The sequence below is a fragment of the Pan paniscus genome, chromosome X (genome assembly GCF_029289425.2).
Source record: "Pan paniscus chromosome X, NHGRI_mPanPan1-v2.0_pri, whole genome shotgun sequence".
NCBI classification, from domain to species: Eukaryota; Metazoa; Chordata; class Mammalia; order Primates; family Hominidae; genus Pan; species Pan paniscus.
Window position 1 is genome coordinate 1,142,351 of NC_073272.2, and position 14,157 is coordinate 1,156,507.

Genomic DNA, 14,157 nt, shown 5'->3' on the forward strand with positions numbered 1-14,157 from the left:
TTCCTTCCTTCCTCCTTCCCTCCCTTCTTCCTTCCCTCCCTCCCTCTCTCCCTCCCTCCCTCTCTCCCTCCCTTCTTCATTCCTTCCTTCTCCTTCACTCATTTCCTCCTTCCTTCCTCTTTCTTCATTTCTTCCTCACCAGCACCACTTCGTGTCCCAGTGCCCTGCTCCTGGCTGGCCTCTTGGAGCCAGTGCCATATGCCCACACGCTCTCCTCTTCCCAAGCCCGCCGCATCCCACCCATGGACTCCTTCATCCCGTTGGGCGTTCCCAGCCTCTTCAGGCTTAGGACTCTCACAGAAGTGTGACTCCTGCCCACCAAGCCCATCCCCACCTCCCACCCTGGAACCCCTGCCGCAGTGGGTATCTCTCCTGTACATGGTAGCTGCCCCATCTCCACTTGGACCCAGTGTAGACAGGAGGAGACCCTGCACCACCTCCACCTGGACCCAGTGTAGACAAAGAGATGTCCCTACTCCACGCCCACCTGGGCCCAGTGTAGACAGGAGGAGACCCTGTACCACCTCCACTTTACCCAGTGTAGACAGAAGGAGACCTTGCACCACCTCCACCTGGACCCAGTGTAGACAAAGAGATGTCCCTACTCCACGCCCACCTGGGCCCAGTGTAGACAGGAGGAGACCCTGTACCACCTCCACTTTACCCAGTGTAGACAGAAGGAGACCCTGCACCACCTCCACCTGGACCCAGTGTAGACAAAGAGATGTCCCTACTCCACGCCCACCTGGGCCCAGTGTAGACAGGAGGAGACCCTGTACCACCTCCACTTTACCCAGTGTAGACAGAAGGAGACCCTGCACCACCTCCACCTGGACCCAGTGTAGACAAAGAGATGTCCCTACTCCACGCCCACCTGGGCCCAGTGTAGACAGGAGGAGACCCTGTACCACCTCCACTTTACCCAGTGTAGACAGAAGGAGACCCTGCACCACCTCCACCTGGATCCAGTGTAGACAAAGAGATGTCCCTACTCCACGCCCACCTGGGCCCAGTGTAGACAGGAGGAGACCCTGTACCACCTCCACTTTACCCAGTGTAGACAGAAGGAGACCCTGCACCACCTCCACCTGGACCCAGTGTAGACAAAGAGATGTCCCTACTCCACGCCCACCTGGGCCCAGTGTAGACAGGAGGAGACCCTGTACCACCTCCACTTTACCCAGTGTAGACAGAAGGAGACCCTGTACCACCTCCACCTGGACCCAGTGTAGACAAAGAGATGTCCCTACTCCACGCCCACCTGGGCCCAGTGTAGACAGGAGGAGACCCTGTACCACCTCCACTTTACCCAGTGTAGACAGAAGGAGACCCTGCACCACCTCCACCTGGACCCAGTGTAGACAAAGAGATGTCCCTACTCCACGCCCACCTGGGCCCAGTGTAGACAGGAGGAGACCCTGTACCACCTCCACTTTACCCAGTGTAGACAGAAGGAGACCCTGCACCACCTCCACCTGGATCCAGTGTAGACAAAGAGGTGTCCCTACTCCACATTTACCTGGACACAGTGTAGACAGGAGACCCTGCACCACCTCCACCTGGACCCAGTGTAGACAAAGAGGTGTCCCTACTCCACGTCCACCTGGACCCAGTGTAGACAGGAGGAGACTGCACCACCTCCACCTGGACCCAGTGTAGACAAAGAGGTGTCCTACTCCACATTTACCTGGGCCCAGTGTAGACAGAAGGAGACCCTGTACCACCTCCACCTGGACCCAGTGTAGACAAAGAGGTGTCCCTACTCCACATTTACGTGGACCCAGTGTAGACAGGAGACCCTGCCCCACCTCCACCTGGACCCAGTGTAGACAAAGAGATGTCCCTACTCCACGCCCACCTGGGCCCAGTGTAGACAGGAGGAGACCCTGTACCACCTCCACTTTACCCAGTGTAGACAGAAGGAGACCCTGCACCACCTCCACCTGGACCCAGTGTAGACAAAGAGATGTCCCTACTCCACGCCCACCTGGGCCCAGTGTAGACAGGAGGAGACCCTGTACCACCTCCACCTGGACCCAGTGTAGACAGAAGGAGACCCTGCACCACCTCCACCTGGACCCAGTGTAGACAAAGAGATGTCCCTACTCCACGCCCACCTGGGCCCAGTGTAGACAGGAGGAGACCCTGTACCACCTCCACTTTACCCAGTGTAGACAGAAGGAGACCCTGCACCACCTCCACCTGGATCCAGTGTAGACAAAGAGGTGTCCCTACTCCACATTTACCTGGACACAGTGTAGACAGGAGACCCTGCACCACCTCCACCTGGACCCAGTGTAGACAAAGAGGTGTCCCTACTCCACGTCCACCTGGACCCAGTGTAGACAGGAGGAGACTGCACCACCTCCACCTGGACCCAGTGTAGACAAAGAGGTGTCCTACTCCACATTTACCTGGGCCCAGTGTAGACAGAAGGAGACCCTGTACCACCTCCACCTGGACCCAGTGTAGACAAAGAGGTGTCCCTACTCCACATTTACGTGGACCCAGTGTAGACAGGAGACCCTGTACCACCTCCACCTGGACCCAGTGTAGACAAAGAGATGTCCCTACTCCACGCCCACCTGGGCCCAGTGTAGACAGGAGGAGACCCTGTACCACCTCCACTTTACCCAGTGTAGACAGAAGGAGACCCTGCACCACCTCCACCTGGACCCAGTGTAGACAAAGAGATGTCCCTACTCCACGCCCACCTGGGCCCAGTGTAGACAGGAGGAGACCCTGTACCACCTCCACTTTACCCAGTGTAGACAGAAGGAGACCCTGCACCACCTCCACCTGGATCCAGTGTAGACAAAGAGGTGTCCCTACTCCACATTTACCTGGACACAGTGTAGACAGGAGACCCTGCACCACCTCCACCTGGACCCAGTGTAGACAAAGAGGTGTCCCTACTCCACGTCCACCTGGACCCAGTGTAGACAGGAGGAGACTGCACCACCTCCACCTGGACCCAGTGTAGACAAAGAGGTGTCCTACTCCACATTTACCTGGGCCCAGTGTAGACAGAAGGAGACCCTGTACCACCTCCACCTGGACCCAGTGTAGACAAAGAGGTGTCCCTACTCCACATTTACGTGGACCCAGTGTAGACAGGAGACCCTGTACCACCTCCACCTGGACCCAGTGTAGACAAAGAGATGTCCCTACTCCACGCCCACCTGGGCCCAGTTTAGACAGGAGGAGACCCTGTACCACCTCCACTTTACCCAGTGTAGACAGAAGGAGACCCTGCACCACCTCCACCTGGACCCAGTGTAGACAAAGAGATGTCCCTACTCCACGCCCACCTGGGCCCAGTGTAGACAGGAGGAGACCCTGTACCACCTCCACTTTACCCAGTGTAGACAGAAGGAGACCCTGCACCACCTCCACCTGGATCCAGTGTAGACAAAGAGGTGTCCCTACTCCACATTTACCTGGACACAGTGTAGACAGGAGACCCTGCACCACCTCCACCTGGACCCAGTGTAGACAAAGAGGTGTCCCTACTCCACGTCCACCTGGACCCAGTGTAGACAGGAGGAGACTGCACCACCTCCACCTGGACCCAGTGTAGACAAAGAGGTGTCCCTACTCCACATTTACGTGGACCCAGTGTAGACAGGAGACCCTGCCCCACCTCTACCTGGACCCCGTGTGAAGGCGACCAGCCCTTCCACACATGTGGGTATTTGTCGTCAGGTGGGACGAGAGACTGAGAAAAGAAATAAGACACAGAGACAAAGTATAGAGAAAGAACAGTGAGCCCAGGGGACCGGCGCTCAGCATACGGAGGACCTGCACCGGTCTCTGAGTTCTCTCAGTATTGATTGCTTACTATTTTCACTATCTCGGCAAGGGGAATGTGGCAGAAGGACAGGGTGATAGTCGGGAGAAGGTCAGGAAGACATATGAGCAAAGGAATCTGTGTCACAAATAAGTTCAAGGGAAGCTACTGTGCCTGGTTGCGCACGCAGGCCAGATTTATGCTTCTCTCCACGCAAACATCCGTGTAGCAAAGAGTCACAGAGCAGTATCGCCACCAGCATAGCTCGCCTCCAGCCACAGGGCGGTTTTCTCCTGTCTCAGAATAGAACGAATGTACGATCGGGTTTTACACGGAGACATTCCATTCCCAGGGGCAGGCAGGAGACGGAGGGCTTCCTCTTATCTCAACCGCGACACGACTTCCTCTTCAGCACAGACCCTTTATGGGTGTCGGGCTGGGGGACGGTCCCATCTTTCCCTTCCCACGAGGCCATATCTCAGGCTGTCTCAGTGGGGGGAACCCTCAGACGATACCCAGGCTCTCTCGGGCACAGGTCCCTGTGGCTTTCCGCAGTGCATGGTGTCCCTGGTTAATAGAGAATGGAGAATGGCGATGACTTTTACCAAGCATGCTGCCTGCAAACCTACTAACAAGACACAGCACATGTTTCTGTGAGCACAGTGTTGGGGCTACAGTTACAGCTTAACAGCGTCTCAAGGCAAAACAGTGGTTCAAAATACAGATCAAAACGGAGTTTCTTACCTTCCTTTCTACATAGACACAGTAACAGTCTGATCTTTTTTGTTTTGTTTGTTTGTTTGTTTGATTGTTTTTCTGAGACAGAGTCTTGCTCTGTCGCCCACCCAGGCTGGAGTGCGGTGGCGCGATCTCGGCTCACTGCAACCTCTGCCTCCCGGGTTCACGCCATTCTCCTGCCTCAGCCTCCCGAGTAGCTGAGACTATAGGCGCCACCACCACGCCCGGCTAATTTTTTTGGATTTTTAGTAGAGACGGGGTTTCACCGTGTTAGCCAGGATGGTCTTGATCTCCTGACCTCATGATCCGCCCGCCTCGGCCTCCCAAAGTGCTGGTATTACAGGCGTGAGCCACCGCGCCCGGCCCCCTGATCTCTCTTTCTTTTCCCTACACAGAGTAGACAAAGAGGTGTCTCTACTCCACATTTACCTGGACCCAGTGTAGACAGGAGGAGACCCTGCCCCACCTCCACCTGGACCCAGCGTAGACAAAGAGGTGTCTCTACTCCATATCTACCTGGACCCAGTGTAGACGGGAGGAGACCCTGCCCCATCTCCACCTGGACCCAGTGTAGACAAAGAGGTGTCCCTAGTCCACATCCACCTGGACCGAGTGTAGATGAGAGGAGACCCTGCCCCACCTCCACCTGGACCCAGTGTAGACAGGAGGAGACTCTGCACCACCTCCACCTGGACCCAGTGTAGACAGGAGGAGACTCTGCGCCACCTCCACCTGGACCCAGTGTAGACAGGAGGAGACCCTGCCCCACCTCCACCTGGACCCAGTGTAGACAGGAGGAGACCCTGCCCCATCTCCACCTGGACCCAGTGTAGACAGGAGGAGACTCTGCACCACCTCCACCTGGACCCAGTGTAGACAGGAGGAGACTCTGCGCCACCTCCACCTGGACCCAGTGTAGACAGGAGGAGACCCTGTCCCACCTCCACCTGGACCCAGTGTAGACAGGAGGAGACCCTGCCCCATCTCCACCTGGACCCAGTGTAGTCAAAGAGGTGTCCCTACTCCACCTCCACCTGGACCCAGTGTAGACAGGAGGAGACTCTGCCCCACCTCCACCTGGACCCAGTGTAGACAGGAGGAGACCCTGCCCCACCTCCACCTGGACCCAGTGTAGACAGGAGGAGACCCTGCCCCATCTCCACCTGGACCCAGTGTAGTCAAAGAGGTGTCCCTACTCCACCTCCACCTGGACCCAGTGTAGACAGGAGGAGACTCTGCACCACCTCCACCTGGACCCAGTGTAGACAGGAGGAGACCCTGCCCCACCTCCACCTGGACCCAGTGTAGACAGGAGGAGACCCTGCCCCATCTCCACCTGGACCCAGTGTAGTCAAAGAGGTGTCCCTACTCCACCTCCACCTGGACCCAGTGTAGACAGGAGGAGACTCTGCACCACCTCCACCTGGACCCAGTGTAGACAGGAGGAGACCCTGCCCCACCTCCACCTGGACCCAGTGTAGACAGGAGGAGACTCTGCACCACCTCCACCTGGACCCAGTGTAGACAGGAGGAGACCCTGCCCCACCTCCACCTGGACCCAGTGTAGACAGGACCTCTCGGGTTCAGGGGTGTGTCCTGCGCCCTCGTTACAGAACGATTCAACCCTCCCAGCAATGTCACCGTACGTTGCAACACGACGCACTGCCTCGTACGGTGGAAACAGCCCAGGACCTATCAGAAGCTGTCGTACCTGGACTTTCAGTACCAGCTGGACGTCCACAGAAAGGTCGGTGAGAGCTCCCCGGGGCTGGGCACCAGGAGGGAGGCGTACGGGACACGCCCGCACAGGAGCCTGGGAATCCCGGGGAAGTGGCCTGGGGGAAGGATGGGTGGGTGGTGAGCGGTGACTCTGGGGTGAACGCACTTCGGGTAGCGGAGGAAGAGGTGAAGCGTCTGTGGCCTGTGAAGCCACCTTGAAAGAGGTTGCAGGGAGGGTGGACAAGGATGATCCTGCAACCATGGAACCAGGAAGTGGACCGGGAGGTGTGGGGGACGATGCCACCAGCAAGGAGAGCCTCTGGTCCACCTCCAGTTGGACGCAGTGTAGACAGAAGGAGACCCTGCCCCATGTCTCCCTGGACCCAGTGTAGATAGGAGGAGACCCTGCCCCACCTCCACGGAGACCCAGTGTAGACAGGAGGAGCGCTTGTCCCACAACTACCTGGACCCAGTGTAGACAGGAAGAGAGACTGCCTCACGTCCACCTCGATCCAGTGTAGACAAGAGGAGATCTTGTCCCACAACCACCTGGACCCAGTGTAGACAAGAAGGAGAGACTCTCCATGTCTACCTGGACCCAGTGTAGACAGGAGGAGACCTGACCCCACCTCCACCTACACCCAGTGTAGACAGGAAGAGACCCTGCCACACCTCCACGGAGACCCAGTGTAGACAGGAGGAGTTCTTGTCTCAGAACCACCTGGACCCAGTGTAGACAGGAAGAGAGACTGCCTCATGTCCACCTCGATCCAGTGTAGACAAGAGGAGATCTTGTCCCACTACCACCTGGACCCAGTGTAGACAAGAAGAGACCCTGCCTCACATCCACCTCAATCCAGTGTAGACAGGAGGAGCTCTTGTCCCACAACCACCTGGACCCAGTGTAGACAAGAAGGAGAGACTGCCCCATGTCTACCTGGACCCAGTGTAGACAGGAGGAGACCCTGCCCCACCTCCACCTACACGCAGTGTAGAAAGAAGGAGACCCTGCCCCACCTCCATGGAGACCCAGTGTAGACAGGAGGAGCTCTTGTCCCACAACTACCTGGACCCAGTGTAGACAGGAAGAAACCCTGCCCCACATCCACCTCGATCCAGTGTAGACAAGAGGAGATCTTGTCCCACAACCACCTGGACGCCGTGTAGACAGGAAGAAACCCTGCCCCATGTCCACCTCGATCCAGTGTAGACAAGAGGAGATCTTGTCCCACAACCACCTGGACGCAGTGTAGACAGGAGGAGCTCTTGTCCCACAACCACCTGGACGCAGTGTAGACAAGAAGGAGAGACTCTCCATGTCTACCTGGACGACAGGAGAATACCATGCCCCAAGGCCAGTGGGACCTTTCTGGATGGGTTACAGGAAGATACCTGGCCAGGAAAACTTCTGTGTTTGCAGCTCCTCATCCTACCTGTCTTGTAGATTCGGGGTTTGTGGAGGGAGACCTGCCTGCCACTCCGCAGGGACTCCTTCCCATTCGGTGCCCACACCAGGGGAGACACTGTGTGAACCATCTACAGTGTTTTAGAAATGGAAACAGTGAGCCTTGTGTTGTGTTTTGTTTTGTTTCTAGAATACCCAGCCTGGCACGGAAAACCTGCTGGTAAGTGAAACCACAGACCCTACTGACAACCCTCAGCGTAACCCTACGGTCCCCTACTCACGACCCCTACAGTCCCCTACTGACGACCTCCAGCATAACCCTACAGTCCCCTACTCACCACACCTAGTGTAAGGAGGAGGAGACCCTGCCCCAGCTCCACAGAGACCCAGTATAGACAGGAGGAGCTCTTGTCCCACAACCACCTGGACCCCCTGTAGACAGGAAGAGACCCTGCCCCACGTCCACCTAGTTTAACCCTACAGTCCCCTACTCACGACCCCTACAGTCCCCTACTGACGACCCCTACAGTCCCCTACTGACGACCCCTACAGTCCCCTACTGACGACCCCTACAGTCCCCTACTCACGACCCCTACAGTCCCCTACTGACGACCCCTACAGTCCCCTACTGACGACCTCCAGCGTAACCCTACAGTGCCCTACTCACCACACCTAGTGTAACGCTACAGTCCCCTACTCACGACCCCTACAGTCCCCTACTCACGACCCCTACAGTCCCCTACTGACGACCTCCAGCGTAACCCTACAGTCCCCTACTCACCACACCTAGTGTAAGGAGGAGGAGACGCTGCCCCACCTCCACAGAGACCCAGTATAGACAGGAGGAGCTCTTGTCCCACAACCACCTGGACCCCCTGTAGACAGGAAGAGACCCTGCCCCACGTCCACCTAGTATAACCCTACAGTCCCCTACTCACGACCCCTACAGTCTCCTACTGACGACCCCTACAGTCCCCTACTGACGACCCCTACAGTCCCCTACTCACGACCCCTACAGTCCCCTACTGACGACCCCTACAGTCCCCTACTGACGACCTCCAGCGTAACCCTACAGTCCCCTACTCACCACACCTAGCGTAACCCTACAGTCCCCTACTCACAACCCCTACAGTCCCCTACTCACCACACCTAGTGTAAGGAGGAGGAGACGCTGCCCCACCTCCACAGAGACCCAGTATAGACAGGAGGAGCTCTTGTCCCACAACCACCTGGACCCCCTGTAGACAGGAAGAGACCCTGCCCCACGTCCACCTAGTATAACCCTACAGTCCCCTACTCACGACCCCTACAGTCTACTACTGACGACCTCCAGCATAACCCTACAGTCCCCTACTCACCACACCTAGCGTAACCCTACAGTCCCCTACTCACAACCCCTACAGTCCCCTACTCACCACACCTAGTGTAAGGAGGAGGAGACGCTGCCCCACCTCCACAGAGACCCAGTATAGACAGGAGGAGCTCTTGTCCCACAACCACCTGGACCCCCTGTAGACAGGAAGAGACCCTGCCCCACGTCCACCTAGTATAACCCTACAGTCCCCTACTCACGACCCCTACAGTCCCCTACTGACGACCCCTACAGTCCCCTACTGACGACCCCTACAGTCCCCTACTCACGACCCCTACAGTCCCCTACTGACGACCCCTACAGTCCCCTACTCACGACCCCTACAGTCCCCTACTGACGACCTCCAGCGTAAACCTACAGTGCCCTACTCACCACACCTAGTGTAACGCTACAGTCCCCTACTCACGACCCCTACAGTCCCCTACTCACGACCCCTACAGTCCCCTACTGACGACCTCCAGCGTAACCCTACAGTGCCCTACTCACCACACCTAGTGTAACGCTACAGTCCCCTACTCACGACCCCTACAGTCCCCTACTCACGACCCCTACAGTCCCCTACTGACGACCTCCAGCGTAACCCTACAGTGCCCTACTCACCACACCTAGTGTAACGCTACAGTCCCCTACTCACGACCCCTACAGTCCCCTACTCACGACCCCTACAGTCCCCTACTGACGACCTCCAGCGTAACCCTACAGTGCCCTACTCACCACACCTAGTGTAACGCTACAGTCCCCTACTCACGACCCCTACAGTCCCCTACTCACGATCCCTACAGTCTCCTACCCATGACCCCTGGCGGAACCCTACAGTCCCCTACTCACGATCCCTACAGTCCCCTACTCACGACCCCTACAGTCCCCTACTCACGACCCCTACAGTCCCCTACTGACGACCTCCAGCGTAACCCTACAGTGCCCTACTCACCACACCTAGTGTAACGCTACAGTCCCCTACTCACGACCCCTACAGTCTCCTACTGACGACCTCCAGCATAACCCTACAGTCCCTTACTCACCACACCTAGTGTAACCCTACAGTCCCCTACTCACGACCCCTACAGTCCCCTACTGACGACCTCCAGCGTAACCCTACAGTGCCCTACTCACCACACCTAGTGTAACGCTACAGTCCCCTACTCACGACCCCTACAGTCTCCTACCCATGACCCCTGGCGGAACCCTACAGTCCCCTACTCACGATCCCTACAGTCTCCTACCCATGACCCCTGGCGGAACCCTACAGTCCCCTACTCACGATCCCTACAGTCCCCTACTCACGACCCCTACAGTCCCCTACTCACGACCCCTACAGTCCCCTACTGACGACCTCCAGCGTAACCCTACAGTGCCCTACTCACCACACCTAGTGTAACGCTACAGTCCCCTACTCACGACCCCTACAGTCTCCTACTGACGACCTCCAGCATAACCCTACAGTCCCTTACTCACCACACCTAGTGTAACCCTACAGTCCCCTACTCACGACCCCTACAGTCCCCTACTGACGACCTCCAGCGTAACCCTACAGTGCCCTACTCACCACACCTAGTGTAACGCTACAGTCCCCTACTCACGACCCCTACAGTCTCCTACCCATGACCCCTGGCGGAACCCTACAGTCCCCTACTCACGATCCCTACAGTCTCCTACCCATGACCCCTGGCGGAACCCTACAGTCCCCTACTCATGATCCCTACAGTCCCCTACTCACGACCCCTACAGTCCCCTACTCACGACCCCTACAGTCCCCTACTGACGACCTCCAGCGTAACCCTACAGTGCCCTACTCACCACACCTAGTGTAACGCTACAGTCCCCTACTCACGACCCCTACAGTCTCCTACTGACGACCTCCAGCATAACCCTACAGTCCCTTACTCACCACACCTAGCGTAACCCTACAGTCCCCTACTCACAACCCCTACAGTCCCCTACTCACCACACCTAGTGTAAGGAGGAGGAGACGCTGCCCCACCTCCACAGAGACCCAGTATAGACAGGAGGAGCTCTTGTCCCACAACCACCTGGACCCCCTGTAGACAGGAAGAGACCCTGCCCCACGTCCACCTAGTATAACCCTACAGTCCCCTACTCACGACCCCTACAGTCCCCTACTGACGACCCCTACAGTCCCCTACTGACGACCCCTACAGTCCCCTACTCACGACCCCTACAGTCCCCTACTGACGACCCCTACAGTCCCCTACTGACGACCTCCAGCGTAACCCTACAGTGCCCTACTCACCACACCTAGTGTAACGCTACAGTCCCCTACTCACGACCCCTACAGTCCCCTACTCACGACCCCTACAGTCCCCTACTGACGACCTCCAGCGTAACCCTACAGTGCCCTACTCACCACACCTAGTGTAACGCTACAGTCCCCTACTCACGACCCCTACAGTCCCCTACTCATGACCCCTACAGTCCCCTACTGACGACCTCCAGCGTAACCCTACAGTGCCCTACTCACCACACCTAGTGTAACACTACAGTCCCCTACTCACGACCCCTACAGTCTCCTACTGACGACCTCCAGCATAACCCTACAGTCCCTTACTCACCACACCTAGTGTAACCCTACAGTCCCCTACTCACGACCCCTACAGTCCCCTACTGACGACCTCCAGCGTAACCCTACAGTGCCCTACTCACCACACCTAGTGTAACGCTACAGTCCCCTACTCACGACCCCTACAGTCTCCTACCCATGACCCCTGGCGGAACCCTACAGTCCCCTACTCACGATCCCTACAGTCTCCTACCCATGACCCCTGGCGGAACCCTACAGTCCCCTACTCACGATCCCTACAGTCCCCTACTCACGACCCCTACAGTCCCCTACTCACGACCCCTACAGTCCCCTACTGACGACCTCCAGCGTAACCCTACAGTGCCCTACTCACCACACCTAGTGTAACGCTACAGTCCCCTACTCACGACCCCTACAGTCTCCTACTGACGACCTCCAGCATAACCCTACAGTCTCTTACTCACCACACCTAGTGTAACCCTACAGTCCCCTACTCACGACCCCTACAGTCCCCTACTGACGACCTCCAGCGTAACCCTACAGTGCCCTACTCACCACACCTAGTGTAACGCTACAGTCCCCTACTCACGACCCCTACAGTCTCCTACCCATGACCCCTGGCGGAACCCTACAGTCTCCTACTCACGATCCCTACAGTCTCCTACCCATGACCCCTGGCGGAACCCTACAGTCCCCTACTCACGATCCCTACAGTCCCCTACTCACGACCCCTACAGTCCCCTACTCACGACCCCTACAGTCCCCTACTGACGACCTCCAGCGTAACCCTACAGTGCCCTACTCACCACACCTAGTGTAACGCTACAGTCCCCTACTCACGACCCCTACAGTCTCCTACTGACGACCTCCAGCATAACCCTACAGTCCCCTACTCACCACACCTAGTGTAACCCTACAGTCCCCTACTCACGACCCCTACAGTCCCCTACTGACGACCTCCAGCGTAACCCTACAGTGCCCTACTCACCACACCTAGTGTAACGCTACAGTCCCCTACTCACGACACCTACAGTCTCCTACCCATGACCCCTGGCGGAACCCTACAGTCCCCTACTCACGATCCCTACAGTCTCCTACCCATGACCCCTGGCGGAACCCTACAGTCCCCTACTCACGATCCCTACAGTCCCCTACTCACGACCCCTACAGTCCCCTACTCACGACCCCTACAGTCCCCTACTGACGACCTCCAGCGTAACCCTACAGTGCCCTACTCACCACACCTAGTGTAACGCTACAGTCCCCTACTCACGACCCCTACAGTCTCCTACTGACGACCTCCAGCATAACCCTACAGTCCCTTACTCACCACACCTAGTGTAACCCTACAGTCCCCTACTCACGACCCCTACAGTCCCCTACTGACGACCTCCAGCGTAACCCTACAGTGCCCTACTCACCACACCTAGTGTAACGCTACAGTCCCCTACTCACGACCCCTACAGTCTCCTACCCATGACCCCTGGCGGAACCCTACAGTCCCCTACTCACGATCCCTACAGTCTCCTACCCATGACCCCTGGCGGAACCCTACAGTCCCCTACTCACGATCCCTACAGTCCCCTACTCACGACCCCTACAGTCCCCTACTCACGACCCCTACAGTCCCCTACTCACGACCCCTACAGTCCCCTACTGACGACCTCCAGCGTAACCCTACAGTGCCCTACTCACCACACCTAGTGTAACGCTACAGTCCCCTACTCACGACCCCTACAGTCTCCTACTGACGACCTCCAGCATAACCCTACAGTCCCCTACTCACCACACCTAGTGTAACCCTACAGTCCCCTACTCATGACCCCTACAGTCCCCTACTGACGACCTCCAGCGTAACCCTACAGTCCCTTACTCACCACACCTAGTGTAACTCTAGAGTCCCCTACTCACGACCCCTACAGTCCCCTACTGACGACCCCTACAGTCCCCTACTGACGACCTCCAGCGTAACCCTACAGTCCCTTACTCACCACACCTAGTGTAACTCTAGAGTCCCCTACTCACGACCCCTACAGTCCCCTACTGACGACCCCTACAGTCCCCTACTGACGACCCCTACAGTCCCCTACTGACGACCCCTACAGTCCCCTACTCACGACCCCTACAGTCCCCTACTCACGACCCCTACAGTCCCCTACTGACGACCTCCAGCGTAACCCTACAGTGCCCTACTCACCACACCTAGTGTAACGCTACAGTCCCCTACTCACGACCCCTACAGTCTCCTACTGACGACCTCCAGCATAACCCTACAGTCCCCTACTCACCACACCTAGTGTAACCCTACAGTCCCCTACTCATGACCCCTACAGTCCCCTACTGACGACCTCCAGCGTAACCCTACAGTCCCTTACTCACCACACCTAGTGTAACTCTAGAGTCCCCTACTCACGACCCCTACAGTCCCCTACTGACGACCCCTACAGTCCCCTACTGACGACCTCCAGCGTAACCCTACAGTCCCTTACTCACCACACCTAGTGTAACTCTAGAGTCCCCTACTCACGACCCCTACAGTCCCCTACTGACGACCCCTACAGTCCCCTACTGACGACCCCTACAGTCCCCTACTG

General features: G+C 57.3%; 1 protein-coding gene across 5 annotated transcripts in view; it reads left to right on the top strand.

Annotated features, from left to right (window-relative positions):
* The window catches only part of LOC129395249 (granulocyte-macrophage colony-stimulating factor receptor subunit alpha), a 90,448-nt gene that overhangs the window by 40,892 nt on the left and 35,399 nt on the right, over positions 1-14,157 (top strand). For all 5 annotated transcript variants that reach the window (XR_010111226.1, XM_055106248.2, XM_055106249.2 and 2 more), the window contains exons 8-9: positions 6,142-6,275; positions 7,843-7,872. Coding sequence is in view for 4 of the 5 variants with exons in the window: in XM_055106248.2 (XP_054962223.1) it covers positions 6,142-6,275; positions 7,843-7,872 (164 nt within the window). In the remaining variant the exon portion in view is untranslated. The remainder of the gene's footprint in view (positions 1-6,141; positions 6,276-7,842; positions 7,873-14,157) is intronic.